This window comes from Buceros rhinoceros, unplaced genomic scaffold (genome assembly GCF_000710305.1).
Source record: "Buceros rhinoceros silvestris isolate BGI_N320 unplaced genomic scaffold, ASM71030v1 scaffold4699, whole genome shotgun sequence".
NCBI classification, from domain to species: Eukaryota; Metazoa; Chordata; class Aves; order Bucerotiformes; family Bucerotidae; genus Buceros; species Buceros rhinoceros.
Genome location: NW_010433126.1, coordinates 1 through 23205, shown reverse-complemented (window position 1 = coordinate 23205; position 23205 = coordinate 1). Strand labels below are relative to the sequence as shown.

The window sequence follows — 23205 nt, the reverse complement described above, 5'->3', positions numbered from 1 at the left end:
GTTTTTTTTTTTTTTTTTTTTTTTTTTTTTTTTTTTACTTTTTCAGTTCAGGAGCTGGTTGAAGATGGCCACATCCTACTGTAACATGATGGATAATTATTTTCAGGTAGATAAGCCTCAAAAACTGATTCCTTAACTAGTAAGGAACACATTAAGCACTTCCTATTGTAACAAAAAAGTGAACTTTTAAACATACACATGCCCATGCTAAGACTCTTAACTATACTCCTTTTGGATACTGGGTTTAGAATAAAGGAAACATTTAAGTTTCGAATTAACTAATTTCATTAGCAGTTATTAACAATGAGGCTCTTCACTGACCCTGGCCAGGTTAGGCAATACAAAAGCAGAATCTCAGTGATTAAAAATAACCCACTGACCTATTTCTCCTCAGCTTTGAACTGCATTTGTGATATTTGGTTCACATGGGACTCAGGATTTTCTCACGGTAACGTGCATACATATTGTAACGGTTAGAAGTGCGATTTTGAACCTCTGCCCCACAAAATCTTACCCAAGCCACAGACAATCTTACTGAAGTCATAGTTCTAAGAAAGCTTAAAGAAATTAAATCTTTGCGACAGCAAGAGTAAAAAAAAAATAAACAACCTATACGAAGGAAGTCTGATTGATTTACTTAGTAGTCATGGTAAAAAAAATCCACAGAGGAATTTATTGTGAGTAAAAATCTCCACTGATATTCTGCAGTCTAAAAGCAATAATGCAGTTAGTGCTTCAACACTGGTTCCACTTATTCCTGAAACAAGGAATACCAGATGACTTTTTTTAAAGTCGTCTGTTTTAACAGAATGGTTCTTTAGACTTCTCTCTCTTACCTTATTTACCCATGTCTCAAACTGTATGTTTTTTGTGTTTTGTGGATTTGGTGATGTCGTAAGGAATAAATCTGCAAGGAAAAATGTAAGAGAAAAAATATTTAACATTAGACTGCACACACAAACATCTGATCCCTCAAGACACAGGATTTACTTAAAAATACATATCCTATATAAGTTATGTTATATTCCAGTGATACACAGATGTCTATATTAAGCGAGATAGATTAAAAAACAAAAAACCCCAAAACTATTTTCATCCCTCATACTCTTCTGTATAAATAAATATACCTCCTGCACTCAAACCCTGCATTTGTACAGTTTATACATAAATTAAGATAGCCTCCCATTATCTATTAAGTGGCGGGTGTCGTATATGCACACTGAAGAATGTTTCCTAAAGACAAAGACCTCAAAGCTATGAAAAAAAATACACACGGTTACATTTTTATCAAGTCAAAATTAAAAATATAAACCTACCAACCATCCTTTTATTTTGGATTTGTTGAATTAAGCAACAGATATACCTTTGACAGGAGAAAAGGAGACAGAAATATTTCAGGCTTCCTTTACACTGAAATACTCTTAAACACCAAAACAGTGCAAAAGAGTGCTGCAGAGGACGTATCTGATGACGTCTACTTAAAGAGGAGCTTATTTATTGCCATTTAGGAAAGCAACCAAATTAGGAAAATGGCAAGAAAAAGCTTTATGAAGGAAATTTAAAAAATGGAGGGGGTGTTAAGAGGAAAACAAGTTGAGGTCCAGTGTCAAGACGTCCAGATTTTAAGAAAACTACTCTTTTAGATGTAAGCATTTGTTTTCTTTCTCATTGTTCTCCTTCTCCCACACAATTTAGAATACCACTGTTTGAGTTAGAACACAATGGTTACTTTGTAGGCAGAAAAAAATTGATGAAAAAAAGAGAATATTAATCCTGAGGTGGTTTAGTGAATAAGCACGTGGAGTGCTGTTCAGGGAATTTAAAATGGCATAAGGGGTATTGTCATCTGGGGAAAACCCCCAAACCAAACCAAAACCCACCACACCAACCAACCAGCAAAATCCTAAACCAAAAAACCCACCTACACACAAATACAATAAAAATGTTGCTTTCAGAATTCTCCCTGTGCCCCCCCAGCTTGAAAGTTGTGCTATTTAATTTTATTCTGCTGAATCCACGAAATGGCAATTTCCTTTAGAGCATACAAATGAAAGCATGATAGTGTGCATCATTGGAATGAATATTTGGATACTTCAGTATTTCTTGAAGGCAAGAGGCAAAAATAATGGAAAAAATCTGAAGATGTCATAGACGTAAGCTAGAAAACATATACACTTTCAAATTTTAACTTTGTATGCGGAAGGGATTTTGTGCAGTATTGTTACCTACTGTCAGATATAAACCCGAAAAAATATTTTAAAAATCTAATACATTCACAGGGAAAAAAAAGAGAAACAAGGAACAACAGAAGCCTCCACTCACTTCTCTAGAGGCCAAAACGCCACTGAATCTGAAAAGAGTTTTTGAGGTTCAAATCAGTATTTCAGTAGGGCTGTGGTACAGCCACGCTGTAATTTGTAGTGCAGTCTGCAGCCAGTTCCGGGCTGTGCCGCATGCGGATTGTGTCACAACAGACTCCTCAAGTGCTCCGTTTACATGCACAGCAAACAACCAGCATCTGATCAGCAAACCGGGCAGGTCGCATCACCTGCGCTCTGACTGCTCTCCCACCAGCTCTGCCTCGGGAGTCACGCTCACCTCCTTCCTTCAACTGCTAGTCAGTCTGCGCAAGGAGAGATCTCGGGGAGCGTTGCCTCGGCGTTCCCGCTGCGGATGCTCTGTTTATACGTGTTTTGTGACTCTGTCCCAGAACTGGGCAAAACGGCCTAGCTGCCAACACAACGTAACTCACCCAGAAGTACTGTGCGAGAAATTCAGCTCTGAACAGCTGGTTATTACTAGGATAAATAAATGCTTCAAGGTTTTAAGCAATACTTACACTTCTATTATGGGGAAAAAAAACATACAAAAGGCAGCTATGAATTATGGGGGGGTATTAAAATTCCTTAGCTCTAAGTAATTTAAGATTGAAACAAAGTTCATTAAAAATAAACCCAGCAAAAATTAACCAGCACTATTTCCCAATTGATTTCACCTGCAATGGAATTTCATTTAATAATTATTTTTAATTTAAAACTCTATACTAACACAGTATACGATGACAACTTCAATAAAAAAAGAAATAAAATCTTCTCTTCAATGGGCAAACGCAGTACAACCTATAGCATCCTTACAGCAGAACTTTCAGAATAATGAGAAATATACATCCTTAACAGCTTAATGGGAACTCCTATAGGCACAACTACAAATTGAACTGAGTAATATATCTTTCTTTTTAATTTGAGCATTACAGAATAAATTTATCCGTTACAGCTCCTCAGAGGGCATAATGGCCACGTCTGACTCCAAAGAGATTCCATATTGTTCTCCCAGACAAGCGTTCCAACAGGCCAGAGTCAGGCACTGAACACAACTGGGCAACAACAGCAGCCAAGTAAACTGCAAAGAATACTAACCCTAATTTGAGACACGGCCATTACCAAGTTACTCAAGGATTAGTGAATGACTCGTAACAGGGTCTGTATGGCTACTGTGTATTACGTACATACACCTATTTTGTAGAAGCATGTAATAAAGACAGATTTTTCTTATTCATCGAAAATTTTTTCCCATTCTTAGACCGAAGCGTGTTATATTAGTTGTTTTTGCCTCCTCAATTAATCTGATTTCCTAAGAAGTGCATAGAAATATTCAGAAACATGACTACACTGGGAATTGAAATAATACAGGAAGGCAAGGAACACAGGCACATAAAATCCCAGATGTTAGGACCAGAATAAAAAGTAGCTTTAAAATGAACATTAAACTTCGTGAGGAAAAAAACCAAGGATGTGGCTGAGACGTCACACAACTTAATAAAATCAAATAATGCATTTAGCTATCTGCAGTGTAGGAGGAATAAATCAGGATACTAAATGCAAGTCAAACTACAAAGAGCTAATGGAAAAATGTTAATTTAAAACATCTAAAATGTTTACTGTGTTAAAAATGGAGGTGCTGAAGAATTTGAAGTCTTTGTTCAGCGGCTGTACAAACCAGGTATTTTCACGTGAACACTCGTTCCCCGTATTGCGAGTAGGGGAATAGAGGCGCGTTTTCAGAGGAGGCAAGCTACCACACAGGTCTTTGGTTCGCAAGAGATCAGTGCTGAATGTGGCTCTCTACAGCAGCTTAAAGATGATGAAATTCAACAACGTGCCTGTTTTGCACTGACTGCCTCCCAGCCCACAACAGCTTCTCTGGAAAGTTAGTACATTTGCCCTTCGTTCCTCATCACATCCTCCCATGTCTCTTCTTTGTCCAAGCTTGAGGAATGTAGCATTAAATACAACGAATGGAACCAAGCAGCTCTACACCCAACAGCAGTCCATCTCTGATCCTTATCCCGTGGTGTTCTTCAGACAATCCCGGACTCCTCTCAACGCAGTCTTAGGCAACTACGCTTCTCTTATTCCACCCACCATTAGGTTGGTTCTCCTCTCATTCCATCTGTCGGACTCTTCCTGCAGAAATTCATCCAGTGTTTTCTCCTCACCGTTTCCATCTAAATTCCTTACCTTCAGCATAGATTTCTTCCTCACCTACCAACCTCTATTCTCACTTCCTGCGTTCATCTCTGCCTTTTGCCTCCTGCTCTCAGTTAAGCAGTCAAACACTGGCAATAGTCCAAAGCCACAGCGGAAGGGAAGGCTTCCATAATCCCCCTCTATGGCTTGTTCACTGCTGATGCCTGTTTTAGAAAGGCAGTAGTAGCAATTAAGGAAGACAACATCATCATCAAAAACACCCCAGCTGATACTTCTAAAACCTGTTTCAAATTGGCTACATTCAGATGGATTTTTCAACCAAAACAGCAAAAGCAAAGAGACCTTGCTATCTTTCAGGAAGGATGTTTCAAAAGGAAGTTCTAGGTCACTAAGAAAAAAGTTGTGCTAAGTTATCAAATACCCACCCAGCTCCACTACAACTTCCGCCTGTGAAAGTGGCTAAGCAAGTTCAACTGAAGGTTAGAAAAAGTTCAGTGTGGAGGCACGTAGAGAGCTTAGAAGAACTCCAACCCAAATGGAAAACTGCAGACGATCTTACTAATTAAAGCACACAGCACTACAAACCCTATCTCCAAACACAGCTTGTTCTTATTAGGACTAGAAGGAATTTGCAGTAAAATCTAACTGTACAGAATCTGCTCAAGTTCACTTCCCATTATCTTTGTTGTTTTCCTTCACTTTTGAGTGTTATAAAACCGGTACTATTTATAGAAGGAGTCTTCATTTCACTAATGACTGGTTTGACCTTTCTGTTTAATGTCAGAGGGCTTTATTTCAAAATTAAAATCCTCAGCTTTTACAGTTGTCTTCAGAAACCACCAGGGCATAAGCAACATTAAGTTACTACTTGATTTCACACTTACTTCAGAAGTTAATGAAAGAAAAAAGCACCCAGTTTTAAAACCTATCAAAACGCACAAGTTACTGCCCAATTAGAACATCGACATGTATAGTCCAAATATGCCTAAACCATGTTTTTTTATGAGGAATAACAGGCACCTGTGCGTGTTCTTTCACTACAAGTTCTTTGTGGATACGAACATGCCTGCTTTTGTATATGGGTATATTAAATCATGTGCTGAACTGAAAACCTCTGCTTTAGTGCGTTGACAGAACGGACACAGTGACAACTGTACTAAAATCACCAAATGCCATAAAGCCTAAGGACCGGTAAAGGTAACTTTCCTCTATTTACATCACAATTTTTCCTCTATTTACCTTACAGATTGACCCAGCTGTTGGAAAACCAGAAGCATTAAGAAACAGAACTAAAAATGTTCTTTACAATTTTTTTAGTTGTACTCATACAACTTTAGTTGTAGAATATTTAATATGCACAAACCTAATTTTATACAAAAAAGTTATGTATCAATGTAAGAAAACCAAACCTGACATATTTTGTGCTTCAGTTCGTACGTCATTCAGGTGGAGAAACCCTCTATCGCTTGGTATCCAGATGTTTGTCAGGTTGGTACCAGGGCTGCGTTAGAGCAGTGGAACACACCTACTGCCGAGCTACAGCAATTCAGCTTTTACAATACAGGTACGAGTACAAGCACCAGTGCAAAGGAGTTTGCAATTAACTTGTCATAAATTTTTGGTGCTAGTTACATTAAACAGTAAGTTAAGGAACTACTCCTTCCAGTAACGTCCTCCTCTGAAAAATTCAAGGAAAACAAAAGGACTTCATATGTTCCAAACAAGCTAATTTTAGTTTGCAAATTTTTACAGAATGTGCTTATAATAAAAGAGGTAATTATAATAATAAAAGTAGAATTTAATCTGCTTTTCAAATGGGTCTTTCAAAATTTAATAAGAGTTTACTGGAACTATTTAGTAAAGCAGATGATCAACAATTATAAACAATATAATTAAGCACAAAAATTGCTTTTCATTATTAAAAATTACTACAGAAAAAATCCATATGTATTAAAAGCATCACTTAAATGGAAAATTTAAAAATTAGATTTATGCCAGATAGTTATGCTTTGGAATATGCAGAGCAGGTGGGAGTATTTCTCTGTTTTTCAGCACTTCAAACATGAGTTTTTAGACAGAAAATGATGTTCGTTTTCAGAATAAGGACAACAATATTGTACCAAGCAATAGAAGCTGACCCCTCAGTGTCCCAAGTGCTTTCAGAAGCCGTTTTCACATTCATGCTTTCTCAACAAAATGCTGTTTGGGGCAGAACCAATTTACTTATCACCTATATTAAGTTATTGATTCCCATTAAAACATCATATTAGTATCCCCGGGTGTACATAATTACATCGGTATATAATCAAAACTTTCAAAAGGAGTATCTTCTGAGACACTTCACAATAGCAATTTTAAAATTGAAACTGCTAAGCACATAGCACAGGTCATGGTTTCTTTAAGAGAGATTAGGAAAAATTAAAATAGCCGCTCCTTTTCTCTAAAGATCTCTGCTCATTCTTCCGTTCTCTTCATGTGGTAAGCTATGAGTAAGAGAAGTGGTATTGGTAAGAGTATCAATCTGTCTCAGCGGCAGGAGTAGATGCAGCTAATTTAAGCAACTGGTCTCATCTTCCACTGTGAACTTCCTGTGGTATTGAACACTGTGCAGGAACAAGCGGAGGACCAGAGCTTACAGGAGATCATGTCACACAGAGCAGTTTTAACTAGAGATCAATCTGTAAGTAGTACAAATAATAAAAACTAAACAGAACACTTTACAGACATAGATGGAGGTCTTTGAGATTATATCATGCGTATCTTGTACATAATTTTGCCTCCATTATTTGCTATAAACTCTCAGGTAAGCTCTGTTTATCAGAGTTTAAAACAGTTAAGAAATTTAAAAATGTACCCGTTCAAGGAATGAGACAGTGACACGGCATTACTAACAGAGAATAAATGCAGATCTACTGCATAAAATAAGCTTTGATAATAATACTATATGCAGAGAGGCTACCAGCTTCCTTCAAGAGGAAACTCACCAAAAATACAGTCAGAGTCTGACATCAAGCAGTCCAGTGACTTCACAATCCCGGTTTAACTGGAAATCTCACCTGTGATTTGAATGGTTGGTTTTCAAGAAGAAAACCGTCTACATTTAAACTAAGAAGCGGGAATCAAAAAGAAAGCACATTGTAAATGCTCTGGCACATTATGTTTCTAGATTCCCAAAGCAAAACAACGTAAGAAAATTAACCGTCAGAAATCAGTAAAGAGACTAGCAATTAGCTTATAGCAAGCTGTTTCTGACTAATGATCTTTTCCGCTTCATTTTTCCCAAAATCAAATTTATGATTTTTCCTTCATTTTATCTAAAAAGTTCCAGAAATAGCTGCAATTATACACATCATGTGCTAGTGTTCAACACAAGACAGGTCGTAAAAGCAGTATTTCCAGAATTTGGAATCACAATCCACAGCATTCAAGAACACCCTAACAGATGTACAGTGTGGTTACAGTATGATTCAGAGTCAGGTAGTTTGTCTAATACACCTGAACATTTTAAAAATATTTGCAGGGTCACAGCCTGATTTCTTGGTCGAAGAATTAAGCTTCAAGTGAATTTATTGTTTATGAATATTCCTTCATGTCCAAGTAATTAAGTACTGCAATTTTGGCTGAGAAAGACAGTATTAGCCCTAGAAGAACACCTGACATTTTAAGATGTTTTCAATAAAACAATCAAGTTAACTAATTAGGAAAAAAATGACACATAGCAAAGTAATTGCTCCCCTAAAAATTTAGATGAAGCACTCGATACACCTATGAGAGCTTAAGACAGTCGAGTAAGTGTTCACCTAGTGACCCATACAAAATTCAAACGTCAGCTTGGTCCAAAGTATTTACCTGAAAACGCTGACTGTGATGCAAATCAGCAGTGGAATTATCAAAACACGTTTGTCTATCGTCTAGCTTTAAGCAGACGATGCAGAGATGTGTGCTAATACAGACCATTTCTGGGTGGTCTTTATCTTGGCCTTAGTTTCCAGCTACAGATCCTTCTCTCCATGGGTGAAGTATTTCAGTTGTAAACTCTCCAGTATAACGCTGTATTGCAAATAGTGTTTTCTCAATTATACAGTGTTCCCTCCATCTCTTGACTAATGCACCTGAAACACATTCCTGAGAAAGACTGAGTTACTTTTTACTTTGAGTGGACTAATGCAAGGAGAGCACCTTTTTACCTCCTTCACTGTAAGCCGAAAGGGTTAAATACCGTACAGATAAGTCACGTAACAAATTTTTCAGTTTGAGGATATGTTTGTAAGACAGACTTCCTACTTGAGGAGCCTGCTTTGGAGATGCTCACCCCGACTGTCACGCTCTATAAAATATACCTGATCTCAATCTCTCCAGACAAGCCTGTTATTTTCAGCTTCAAGATTATTTTCTTAAGCTAGGTGTTAAAAAGAACCAATGGCAAGCAGGAGCATGTATTACTAGATAGCCCACTGCCCTGTTCCAACAAGGCTCCCCACGTTTTCTCCTCATCTTTCAGTCTCAGTGCATGTGCCGACAGAGACATTGCTGGTAGGTAGGTTCAGTCAACAGACATCCCGTCCACTCTCAGCCATTCTGTGAACTAGATGCTTCTCCCTGGAGCAACACGTGCTTCATATACAACATTTTCAATGGTCTTCTGTGTCTATTTGTATCATCTTTGTCTGTAAAGCACATGTAGACCCTTTGGTAAAAGTTTTATACTGCAAATTTTTGCATGGATTATATAAAATTCCTGACCTAACCCAAAATTGCTTTGAATTAAAAACTGTAAGAAGTGGAGACTTCTACATGACGATGCTTGGGTTGAAAACAGCAGCAGCATGACGATCTGAAACAGCCTAGTTTACATCTCACCAGGAAAGATTAGTATTATCTTTTCTGGTTAGTGGATTTTTGGATTATAAAATCCTTACGCAGTTAGCCTTTCATGAAGCACTGTTAGGGATTAAAAACATCTTATGAACATGAACTCATATAATGAAACCGTAACAATTCATTTCACCCAGAACAGAAGCATGCCAATTAAAAGCTTTGATTTGAGAGTTTAATATCAGCAGGTTGAAAACAGGTTAGGCAATAAACTAGCAAAAAGATTGTCAGCCCAGAGAAGATGGTTTTTTATGTCAAGCACACTTTAAATCTCCTAAGCTGTTTGTAATGATAAGAGTTGCTAAAAATAGCCCAGCTAAAAATCACAGAATTGGCTGCATCTGTTACAGAATACAAAGAGCCCCAAACCATTGCAGAATATTAGAGAAAAGTCTTTAAAATAACCTCAAAAAGCCCCCAGAAGTAAAGACAGCATATTCCGGAGGTTTGGGTTTTATTTGTAAACAAGTATCGGTGCATCCATTTTAAGTACAACTGTTATCTTCATATTCATGAATAGCACCATTACCTCTAAGTAAAGACACTGAATTTTTGAGTCAGGAAGTACCACAGCAGCATCAAATATCACGATGATTAAATCTTTCGGACAACAGGCTCTCAGCACACAGACTACTGCCCTGCATCTTCAAAGCCTCCCTCCTAATTAATATGACTGTAATGTGTAGCAGGACCTATTCTTAATGAGGTTTTGTTCCAAGGCAAGAAGAGCAGTGCAAGTGAATCCTGGGTCTCAGGAATCCTCTCCTCTTCACTAGCTCTACCTGAACCAACCAGTAACAGACTCCGCTGAGAAATGATCCAACACAAATCACGCTTCTGTCTTCGCTGGTGTAGTGAGGCTGCACCTCCCAGCTGTGCTACCAAGGGGCAGAGCTAAACAAACACAGAATCACAGAATGGTCTGAGTTGGAAGGGACCTTTGAAGATGACCCAGTTCCAACCCCCCTGCCATGGGCAGGGACACCTTCCACTAGACCAAGTTGCGCAAAGCCCCGTCCAGCCTGGCCTTGAACACTTCCAGGGACAGGGCATCCACAGCTTCTCTGGGCAGCCTGTTCCTGTGCCTCATCATCCTTACAGTGAAGAGTTTCTTCCTAAGATCTAATCTACATCTGCCCTCTTTCAGGTTAAAGCCATCACCCCTTGTTCTGTTGCTACATGCCCTTGTAAAAAGTTCCTCTCCAGCTTTCCTGTAGATCCCCTTTAGGTTCCGGAAGGTCGCTCTAAGGTCTCCCCAGAGCTTCCTCTTCTCCAGGCTAAACGAGCTCAACTCTCCCAGCCTGTTTTCATAGCATAGAAGAAACATTTCACTGTCTTCTGTAAAGCGTACCCAGACTGCACAGAGTGAGTCGAAGGACTAGTGTGGCCCTACTACAGTAATATCAGCACCTTGTTTTGGTCCTGTTAGGCAGGGGGCATTTAGAATCACAGTACTATGAGTACTGTACAGATAATTACATACAGGTTGGTTTTAGTTTTGCTTTTTTAAAATTTATATCATCTGACTACTATTACGACTACTCCTACGAGTCACTTGCTCAACTCTGTACAGACTAACACCAATTAAAGGAAACACGATGAGAACACTACACAGGAATTTTGTTCAAGAGGCACAGTCAGACTCCAGGTGCAATTTCATGCTTGGTTAAAGGCAGGCTACAACTGCTGCTACGAAAAGAGGAGTCACCCTTTGCTCTCCGCTTACATTGGCTCTGGCAATCCTGAAGCTGCATGGCAAGTTGGATCAGCTTAATACCTCCAGCCAAGATGAACTGTGTTCCCCACCAGCCCCAGTTCCTGAGCTCTTACAGTAGCTGATGTGAGGCGACGGCCTTAGAGGGGCAGACAGGACCACATGACTGGTGACTTTGCATTTTGGCAGCAGGCAGTCTTGGAATAAGATATCAGTCATGAAATATCAGGTATCACCAATAAGGTATTATTTTTCAGCAACACATGCCTTGTTCACAGTTGGGCCAATTTTAATAGAGACAGCAAAAAACCAATTTACCACTCCCATCTTAAAAGCAAAAGAAGATAATTCTATGGTAATATTTTTTCCACTTTTTCTTCCCAAAATGAGTTATTTTCCTTGGTATTTTCCTCAGCTTATTGTAATATAACACATATTTCAGCCTGAGGTGTTATATCCTTGCTGTTTGAAGGAAATGAAAGTCAGGATCTTTCTATGGGGAGTGCTTCACAGAAACTTCTATTCACATCTTGAGACACGAATATAGATGTGAATCTGTAAATGCTCCCAGCGGTCCCCAGACAAAGGGCCTGACTTTCATTTCTACTGAATAGAGGAACCTCCATGTATCACTAGCACTAACTGGAACTCTCTGGACAGTCTTTAGGGTGTTAGCTGTCATAAAAACCTTTTGTGTACTCTCGCAAACATTGATCAATCTGTGATTGAACTATGTAAGGATCTCAGACTTCCTTCCTTTACCTACCTGTGAGTTTAGATTTCAATATAGTCATCTTCAAATGTTACCTGAAATATTCATCTATGATGCCTGTGCCACTAAAACAAAATTCTAAAGGATTTGTAGAGCTGCGTTAGAATTGGTTATTACATGACACCGATTATGGTAAGCAACCATGTATTTAATTTTCCAGTTGGAATTTCCACTCGACAGCTTCACGCTGCAATGTGCCAGAACTGAATATTAAGGTTTGACTATGCGCTAAAGCAATTAACTTAATCCCCAACATTTATGAGCATCTTAATTAAATTTATAGACTCCTTCCTCTCTCATGCTACTAAATAAGAAAAAAATAAGCTCTTTCCAAAATTACCATACATGAATTAATGTACACTGCACATCTAGCAGAATTCATTTAGTGTGTGAAGAAATTAAGTTTAGCACAATATTTAAATGTGCCTGGAGGTATGAACCAGGTGTGTGAAGTGATAGACTCATCCTGGTAACTGAAGGCTAAAATGTATTGTGTATTTCACATAAAACACCCCCCAAAACCACCCCAAAAAGCCACCAAAGGAAAAATACAGTTTATCTACCAGAAAAAAGTTGTCTCCAGTACTCATTTGTGAATAGTGAATTAAAGAGGGTGGTTCACATAGTCATAGAAGAGTAAAGTCTCACATGCTATTTTGAGTGATAGAACTACAACAAAATAGAATGACGTCATGTTGAAAACCTCAAGAAACAATTCTAAGCCCAGTCTTGAAAACATTCTTCTGAATGAACTATAAAACTGTTTTCAGACTCAAGATGAAGAAAACGCAGCCCTGCTTCTGATTCAGCGTCAAACTGAACACCAGACTACAGCATCGCCAAGAACATGAAACAACGACTTAAGGGTGAACACAAAATTATTCAGAACAAGCATTGGTTCTGGTTAAATTGTCAACAAGAAGCAGGAAACTCTACTGGCAGGGATTTTCTGAAACCCAGAATTTGCAAACTGTAGATACTAAAGTAAAATAAAAAAAAAAATAATCAGAGCTAGCAAGGTCATAAAATCACCGAATACAACATTCCAGAGCCAACACTTAAAAATCAATGACATTTACTAAAATATTAGAAGGAGACTGCAATAGATCACACTCCATACTTAGTGGTGAGTATTTTCAGGGAAGTATTTAACGCTTTTATGACTTACCAGCAGTGAAGTCATTATTTAAATCTATAAATGCATGGGAGTGCGGTATATACATTTTACTTTGAGTTTCCAATGCAGCATGCCATGATAAGTTCCTACGGACAAGAAAAAAAAGCAATACATTTTATCAGTGCTTAGGGACTGTTAATCATTATAACATACCTCTAAAGAAAAAAAAAACTGAGAAACTTGAAATGAAATTCAACAGAAAGCATGTTCTCCTAATGCCAAGCTAAAATTACTACTTAGCTTACGGTTTTCTAAGGAACTAGAATAATTGCTTGAAAGGTTCTGTGAAGGATGATTCACAGCACAGGGTCTTCAGTTAGATTTTATTATCTTACTAAAGCAACTTTTTTTGAACTCAGAAAAGTATCACACACAAAGTGAAATTTAGTGCCTAGACTTCAACTCTTCAACTGATCGCTGTCCTCCCTGGTTTCCTCAAGCAGTTTTATTACCACTACTGCTGAAATCTGCTTTAGGATTTATGAAGATGAGCAAAAGTTGTTATAATCACATGCTGTTAAAGCAGTTCGTGCTTGCTGCAGGTAGTATTTTCAGTCACTTAAAAAATAACACAAGAATTAAACTCGCACAGTATGTTGAACTACAGACTAATTATGTCATTTCCTAAGCAGGTGATACTTTTTACAATCTATTTATAACCATACATGCCCTGCTGGCTTCTGTTCAAAAAATGACTGAAATGCCAGCAAATCTCCCTATTAGCAGCACATTGAAATACAAGAAATTCTTCAAAAGTCATAGTGGTTGAATCATCAGATATGTTACTTTCAGAACCCTTAGCTAATGCAGTCAGAAAAGTCTCATTATGCCCCATACGCTGGCAGGACAGCGATATTACTACTGCCTGGAGTGACTTTGTTTATTCCAGTGACATTACATACATATTACTATGACTCATTTTATGGTAAGCGAAAAAATAAGCTTCTGATTACCGCCCAGAGATCTTAACTAAGTCTTAGAAATGTTAAGAAGGATCACTTAATCTTAAAGCAATAATTAAATATTTTCTCTAGGGTTTTTTTCTATGTATTCAATTTTGAAGGTAGCCAAAATACTTAGTTATACAGCTCTAGTATAAATTTTAAAACATTTTAGATTAAAAATAGAAAGACTCTTTTCTAAGCAGATGACATAAAGCTGTTTTCCACGTACAAGACATTGCTTATGTTGCTAACCATAGCTCTCAGTTTTACTCTGAGCTGTAGTAAGTTTATTTGCATCCTAATGCTACTGAAGGGATCTCTTCAGCAAAATGAAACAAATCTCTCCCACTTTTCCCTGTCTTCAAAAACTCAACATTTTCCTCAATATATCATCAGTGCAAGGTGTTCAAAAACACCCTTGTGAATGTGAAATCTCTGTTCCATAAGCCATCAATTTAAATCAAAATGGTAATAAAATTTGATTTGGGATTAATGACCAAAACTATTGCCAAGAAGGGTATAGTTTCCATCTCCATGTTTAAATGTTATTTACCCTGTATCACTTCTGAGGAAAAGCAAACGGCCTGTTAGAAACAAGAGGTATAATTTGTTAAACTCCCTGCTGGGGTGTGGGGGGGAAAAGCCTTATTGAGACACTGCTGAAGGGCCATGACAGTGCAGGATAGAAGCTGGTACGTTGTTGCCATAGAGACAGAGTGATGTCAGGGATTTCTCCAGTGGAAACTGGCCTCTGAAACAACAGCTACAGAAAAGCACACAGGAATGCGAAGACTTCCTAACACAAGCTGTCTTTCCACGTAAACTTCAGTACTGACTGCACACAAACCTAAACCAGCTGTGATGCCAACACCTGGACTTCTCCTGAAACACACAGAGCTGCAAGTTTCTGGTAATGTTACTAAATAACATTCAAAACAATCCTATCGAGTTCCATTTAAAGGCTGCAAAATAGCAAGTTAGAAAATGCAAACTTCTTCAAACAACTGATTTGAAGTTACAATCATCTAAGAAAACAGAAGCCCAGTTCCAAGGAATAACTGAAAAAACTAGGAAATTACTCATTATCAGTCAAAAGAAAAGATTCAAAAAGTGAAAAGAGCCATTTTCGTATCATCAAAAAAATCATTACAACGTATTTATTTTGATGTTTATAATCCAACTTGCAACCCAAAAGTAATTTTTGCTATCTTTTGAGCACATTCTTTGACAACTGCGTGAAAGATCTCTAAATCAGGGCAAGAGTTCTCATTCGAGTATCCTTCTTCTGAGGCTTCTTTCTCTTTCAAATAATGCCCAAACCCACCACACTATCAATGAAGTTCTTAACGAAAGTCAGACTGAATGTGTGCCTAGTTGAGTCTGACAAAAGGCACAGGAAAAGATATACAGAACCATATTTCTAAAAAAAAAAAGTCATCCTGTTCAATAATGAAAACTTTTTTCTAACTCAGAGTCACACCCATTTGCGCCCTTGAACACACAAATCTAATATCTGCCAAAAGCCAAAGCTTTCCTTTTCTTTATCAGACTTCAACTTCAAAAGCAGTATCAGGAAAATCAAACAGAAATGTCCTTCTCTAGGGTCCATTAGTGTTTAACCAATAATGTAACTGCCTTCAAGAGACAGATTTAAAGTTCTTCGGCAGTTTGCCCAACATCAGAAACACGATTACTTTCTACTTTTTCTTTAGAGGTGGGTTGTCCTGAGTCAGTAGAGATCCCTTCTTTTGCTATGGTTTGATTTCAGTATTCATACCCAAAACAGTTAAACAAAAAATAGTCCTTTTTATAGTTCTTACTAACCATTTAAATCATAATTTTAATGCCAGTATTTGCTAGCTAGTCCCATTCTTGAAATTCCAGGACTAGCACAAACTAACAGCAAAATGTAGTCCCTTCACTGCACTCTCATCTCCTAAGAGTTCAGTGAAGTTCTGTTTACCAGAGCGGTCTCAGCCACTCCTTAACACAAAGGATGTGATACAGAGAACATCACTTGCATCACACTCTATTGCTACTTAAAGCCACCACTGCTTTGACTCTTTATAAATCCCTTCCCCCAATAAGCGTAAGAAATATTTTCCTTAATATATACCTTAACACCCTCACTTTTGTACTTCCTGTGCTTTTGATTCCCCATTATGTCTAGCACACTGTTCCCCAGTACAATTAATATCCCAAATAGAAAAGAAAAATTCAGCTCTCATTTAAGATTACCCCACCCTTGCACATTCTCCTTTTGCTATCCCTTATAAGATCCATTCCAGTAGTACTTCTCATGTTATCAACCTTCCACTTCACTTAGCTAACCACATCTTAAATTCTACAGACACTACTTAAAAGCTTTGGTTTATATTTTTGTACAGCATAGAATTCCCTAATACAGATTATAATAATAAATACCAAAGTGCACTGCACAAAGGAGACTATAGTCCTACAAGAAACAACTATCCTATTTCTCATGTCAAATAACAGGGGGGTTTGTTACTCAGCTCTCGTGTAATCTCTATCTCCCCTATTAAATAACACTTGAAAAATTAGATGAAGAGTGACAGAATGTTTAAAGAAACACATGGAAATGAGGAAAGATTCATACGTTTGCACAGTGCCAGTTAACATGAGTCTTATGCCTCCTTAATAAGGACAGAAGTGGATGCACAATGAATAAGTTCTCAAAATTCATGCTAACAAACAAACCCTTAGCTTACCCGCCTATCAATATCTGTGGCTTACTTGAATCACTCGTGACACCAAAGACATCAGGAATCAAGTCTCCATTAAAGCTGAAAATGCAAAACAATGTCAGTATTGCCTTAGTCATTACAGGAGCTGAAATTGACTGTTCTTACATTAACATGTGTTTGGTCAGCACTTTTCCATCAAGCAATGGAGAATTTTCAGCCATGGACTCTTTTCTGAATTTTGGCTCTTGCCTGAGCTGCTGCTAGTATTACACTTCTTTCAATATTTTATACTATGCCATGCATCTCATTTTATGTATTTCATGCGTCTGTATTCCCCCCTTCTCTTTTGTTCAGCATTTCACACTAAGCCAGTAAGGCTTTTGCTTTACAAAATCCATCAAAAAGTAATGGCTCTTTTTCTGCATAAAACAAAGTTATGAAATTAAAAATTAAAAGCCTATTTAGTTACTATTGCTGGGATGATGTTATATAGATGATTCATGAAGATGACTGTTATGTTTCATCATCTGTTTGTTGTTAGACCAGTTGACACGACACAAGCCACCCTATTCTTAAAAGTTACAGAGCATACGTTTCAAATTTCAGCATTAAAATGTAGGTAAGTTGCTCTTAGCCACCATTATAAATGTTGGTTTCTTAAAAAGTAGGTGATACTTACTCCATTACTAGAGGCTCATCATGGAAAGTCTTATTTAACATAGTTTTATGGTTAAGGTCTGAAAACAGAAAATATTCATTTGACTGAGTTACCAATATGTTATGACATTTGCATTTAACTGAAGACATAATTATTCTTCTATTAATTTACAACCATCAATTCTATGATGAAAAAAATTATTAAAATCAGCCACCACTGAATATTAACTAAATGGCTTCCAGAAATTATGCAGAAGAGTCAGCATTTTAGCAAACTCTCCTATCCCCACTAAACTCAAACATACTATTCTAAATCGATCTTGGTGCAACCGATTTCTACGTATGACTGCAATCACCTACACATGAAATCTGAAAAAGCTGGGATGAAGACAGTCTCTAAATTTAACATTGTATGTAAGATCTCTGTTTAATGTATTCTCGCTACAAAAAACATTCTTAATCATATATACTGAGTGTTTGAAATAAGGATTTTAAGTCCTGATCAGGTTATCAACTCTGAGACTTAGCTTCTTGCAATCCAAACTCCTTGCCACGTCAGCCCCATTTCTGTCTTCTCTCTATAATGTTTCTCTTCTTCCAGTTTCCACGTTTGGTACGACAGTACCCTCCTACTGACTTGTCTGTCACACTTCCACTACCCAAGTAGGCAACGCATACCTTACCAGTAGCCCCACTACATACCGACCATTGCCCGAATTTTTAATCTCTGGCTCCTTTCCTAAGACCCATATACTTATTTGTGCCTCTCCCAATATTTGTTTATTTAGAAGCAAACCAGTATAAATTAATCCAAATCCATCATATTCTTACCACTACTACAGATACTTCCCATTCTCTGCACACTTGATGCAGCGCGCTCTCCCAGGTTGCTTCACCTCTGATTAAAGCCAGAAGCAATGGTATGCAAGGCCAGCACCTGCCTCACCTGTACCTATTTTATAACAGTTGTTTATAATAGGGATTATTCTTCAGTAGTGTTTGTGGACTTAAAAGCATCTTCTTTTGCTTCGCTGTTCTTCTACAATCTCTAAACTCTTCCCAAAGGCCTTTACTAGCAAAATCAATGAAAACCAGAAGACGCCTCAAGAATTCACACAGTGATAGGGACTCTAGAAACCTCTCTCCCAAAACCTGCTTTAGTGTGTCACTGTCTTTAAACCACTTGGCTTAACAGAAATCAGAGTGTTATATTACTGTTCTTAATTCCAGGTATGGTATTTGGCAGTTTGTGCGCTGAACGCAGGATCTATACTAGACCTCAGTGCATTTTACATTCAAGATGAGTCTTTTGAGATAACCTTTGCAAAGCTGATGTGTAATGGGGAAGCCATAAGCAGTAGCTCTTCAAACTGTAGTATTGTTTGGTTATGTCTGCGGAGGACCACATAAAGCAAGAGGTTTAGCTTTGTTCTCTTTCATTCACTATTGAACGCAGTTTAACAGCAATAATATATCAGTATGAAGCCAAATAGCTGCCAGTCCCTATTTCAGTTGTAAAAGCAATTACTATACTGTAAAATGAGTTATAACTTTCTGACAATACTTTGAATTATTAAGAAGTCTAATAATTGCATTAATAACGAGTCTCAGCAACTCACCTAGTGTTTGGTTGTGCCCCCAGAAAATAAACACTGAAAGTTCATCTCCGCCATGATTTTGTGCCCGGGTGGTCAGGAGTACATCCATTTGTGAATCACCATCATAATCTCCAGGAACTACACTGGTTATGGTAACACCCAGAGATCTGGAATAAAAACAAACAAAAACCCCACATGCAATCATACAAACGTGTGTATGGAAACGGAAAATAACTGTATGTTCAAAGGCTTTCCTTTTCATCCCAATTATCATTAATTGGTCCAACGTAATACTGTCCTTCAATGACCTGGATTTTTATAAAGTCCTTATCTGTTGCAAAAGTAACTTGAAATCAAGCATTCTGCTGTCTTCCTCCAAGGAAGGATGAAGTTTTTAACTCTAAACTTCAGCCACATCCTGTTTGTTAATGCTATCTAGACCTCATTAAATCCTTCAGTAGTTGTAGAACACGTCCTCAAAAACGTTTCAGAGCGCAGGATCTTTTGGTCGCGTTCCAGGAGCAAGAATATAAAGCAACGGGGGCACTTTAAGCAGCAGGAGTCAGACAGATACATCTTTTTAAAGACAATGTCATCTCCCCTCCTATCTTCTGCCTCATTTTACCACTTCTCCCTACTTTTTTTTTTTTTTTTCCACTTAGTTCCCTACTCAGAGACTCTGCTTTACACATACACAAACACGGATCATTCTGTTAAGAATTAAAAGCAGATAATTTTAATATACTAAGTAAATTAGTTCCTTCCAAGATAGAAGACAATAAGGAAAATAAAGATATATAGAACTCTAAAAGGTGAAGCATAACAGCTATTTAACTTTTAATAGACGTAATACTATTAGTAAGCATTATCCCTAAGCAATGACACATTCTGCGATACTATTATGATTAAAACTATAAGTATATATGTACATAAACACACAGATTGTTTTACATTTATTAAAAACTGATGCTTTTTTTAAAGCCACATTTAAACTTTAGAGAGGAACAGATCTCTACAAAGAAATACCAGAACACCATTCTCCGTATCTCTTTCCACAGCAGATTACAATAGCAAGATTCCATTAGTAACTACAGGAACTAGATGAACTTTCCTGAAAACGTGTCTTAGGACAGAGACTAATACTACCTGCCCAAGAGACTTCAGCTGAATGATACAGAATAATAGTTTGCTTTACTAGGAAATAAAGTCCCGAAAGAACAAGACAACTACAAAAATATTCCAAGAAATGGAAATTATTATAGACAGAGGACAAAAAAACCCAAAGCATAGAAATTCCATAAGGAGGTGGAAAGTCACACTTATTAGTTAATAACATGAATGACAAAACTCATCTCCACAAATTCTGTCATCTAACCCACAAAATCCAAACAAATCAAAATAAAAATGTATCAGGAAATTAATCATGAAACTGAACAAAGAACTGGAGCTCCAAGGCCAAGTTGAACACAGTCCAACAGGTAACAGCAGCACAGAAAATTCTAGTCTTGTTCCCACTGACTGCAGAGATGCACTTTCAAGAAAAATATAAATACTCACTTCATTGGTAACTTAACACGGGGCTTAAAGTAGGGTTCCTTTTGGTCAGCCAAAAAGATAATCAACTCATTTCCTGTGAAAGCAAGTAAGATGATGAATAACAGAGGAGGATTCTAAACTGTTTATATACAAAACCAACATTTAAAAATACACACACACACCACCCCCCCCAATTTAAAAAGCTATGTTTAGGGACCCTGGCAGCCCAAGGTGAACGGTTGGACTCTTGATCTTAAAGGTCTCTTCCAGCCAGATGATTCTGTGTGCGAAATAGTCATTCCTCACATTAGCAAAAACTCTGAAAGACTTCCCATACGACTACTTCCTCCTCATTCCAAAGGAGGCAAAAGCAGCAGTTCTTCGGTAGGACCCACAACCTAGTTACACCTCAAAGGAATGCTAACATCAAGCATCTCTGGGGCACGGCATCAGTCCTTTCCCTCTGTTATTGTTAACATATTGCTCAAAATTAGATTTTCCACAAGGAGTTAAGACATATTAAATGCGGAAAAGTAGTAGGCACTTGTTCTGTACATGTAATTAAAGCTTAACAGGTAACACACATGAATTCTTTTAGAAGCGTCTCTGACACAGCATGATCTGATACTGCTTCCCCAAGTCAGCTGACAAAAACACTTTAACTGAAACTCACAGAAGTAACCTGGTTCCCTGCCGCATTTCCTCAATTAGAGGCAATGATAAAAGCCACTACCATTTAATTATTTCAGGAAGATCTAAATAAAAGCCCATATTTTATGTTGTACAAATAATTGAAATTCAAGGAAGGAAAAAAAATTAACCTGAACAACGAAATGTATTTTCAGTCAGTAAATCACAGTACACACACATTTACTTCTGCAAGTAAAATACTACTTCACAACTAAAGACATCTCATCCTTTATTATATTTGCTTTTCTGCATTCTCCAAGAAACTCACCTATAGCATCCAGCATCCCAAACTGCAAGAACTAGGCTACCTAATCAAAAATATGCCTACAGCTCGAAACTCAAGCTACCAGTAACAGTACACATCAGGAGCACCATTCTGTGGCTAAGTTCACAGCTGTGAAATAGCTTTTTGGCTATGAAAAAAGAAACCAAACAACTGCCATAAATGTGTTTGCCAAGGAGAACGTGCCAACAAATGAGTAAATGAAAACAAGCCCTTTCAAAACCGATAAGGGCAGCTAGCGCAGCCCCATCTGGCAACCTAATAAAGCCGGGGCTGCACTATGCATTCACGGATGATTGAAAAAGTTGGCACACAGTGAGGTGAAGAAGGCTGCTGGCTAGTTAAGCTTTTGATAATGAAGCTGTGAGTTAACTGCTAAAACTTGTAATTTGGATTTCACGCTATCTTTCACAAAGACTTTCACCTGTTTCACCTGCCTTTTTTTTTTATTATTTACCACATACCAGGTTCTAAGGCATTACACCACTCAAATGCAGAAATGACACCTTATGGTCTCTAAATATATATATTTATGAAAAATTGTCAAAAATTTACTAAACCCAGGGTCCGCTCATTTTGAACTGTACTTGCAACAAGATAGTTCTGGATCCAGATCACCTCTCACGTGTAGCCAATTGACTCTCTCTTACCAAGCTCTGAGTACAAACTGATTTTTCTTCCACGTATCTGAGCGTATGGAACATTACTCTCATTTAACTGAGGCAATTCAAGACCAGAACAGTAATACAAATCCAGCAAGAGGCCCAAGACATCGTCCCCATTTCCTTATTAAGGGTCAGGCCTTCTTCCAGGTCACTGTTCCTCCAGGACTGGTATTACCCCCAGTAATCCCTTCTCCAGCACTATTTAGGACTGACTACTGTTTATTCCACTACTTATTTAGAATTGGCTATTAGCTTTTGTTTAGAAGGTATTTTGTAAACATTTTGAGCTACTTTTTGTCAAGACTTAAATAATGAAAAATAACGTTTTCAGGCTGACTTTTACGGAAAGTATCAAGGACAAAAAGTAAAGCAAGGGCTGCTGTGCAGAAACAAAGAAACCATGAGCCTTGTTTCTAAAACTTTCAATTATTCACATTTTAATACACATTCATTTGAAAGGAAGGAAAAAATAAATCACTGACATTCACTTTAAATCTAATTTTTCAGTAGATGATCCAGCAGAGCCTTTTCTAGGAGTCACACACTTAAATATCTCAAATTGATGGGAAATGGGCTTACACTTTGCCAAAACTACTTAGAGAAAAACTTCTCAGATTGAAGGAATAAAAAAGGTGAAACAGATTTATCTAGTCTTCCACTTTATATTAACACAGCATTCAAGGTAGGATAATGTGCAATTTACCCTCTTTACAACTGTGAAATGTTCATCTCCGTTTCCCAAAATGTGAAAACACAATCTGTGACCATTCGCTTTGTAGAACAAAGCCTGTAGATTATTTCTCAACCGTGAATTCAACGTTACAAAGATGTTGCCCTATATGAAGTCATATTTTAGTGCAAGTTGCAAATACTTTTTCCAGGAAGGAAAATATCTCAGAAATAACGCAAATGTCAATTTTAGTCTTGAAAATAATTTTATTGCTTGCTATGCTCGCCCACGGCAATACTGCAGACAGACCCAAGCCGAGCACAACGCTCCAGAAGCCAAGGTGAAGAACAAGGCACTCGTAACTCGGAGAAGCCGAGGATACCTCGAGTTCCACTCCCTGCACCTCCAGGACAGCTCCCACCGGGAAAGCCT

The 23205-nt window shown here is 37.7% G+C and overlaps 1 protein-coding gene across 1 annotated transcript in view; it reads right to left on the bottom strand.

Annotated features, from left to right (window-relative positions):
* ITFG1 (integrin alpha FG-GAP repeat containing 1) overlaps window positions 1-20559 on the bottom strand; it is a gene marked incomplete at its 5' end in the record, with an annotated part of 73351 nt that extends 52792 nt beyond the window's left edge. The window contains 6 exons of the mRNA XM_010143992.1: window positions 837-907; window positions 13017-13111; window positions 16699-16773; window positions 17354-17411; window positions 18951-19096; window positions 20487-20559. Of these exons, the coding sequence (XP_010142294.1) occupies window positions 837-907; window positions 13017-13111; window positions 16699-16773; window positions 17354-17411; window positions 18951-19096; window positions 20487-20559 (518 nt within the window). The remainder of the gene's footprint in view (window positions 1-836; window positions 908-13016; window positions 13112-16698; window positions 16774-17353; window positions 17412-18950; window positions 19097-20486) is intronic.
* Window positions 20560-23205: the final 2646 nt, after the last annotated feature.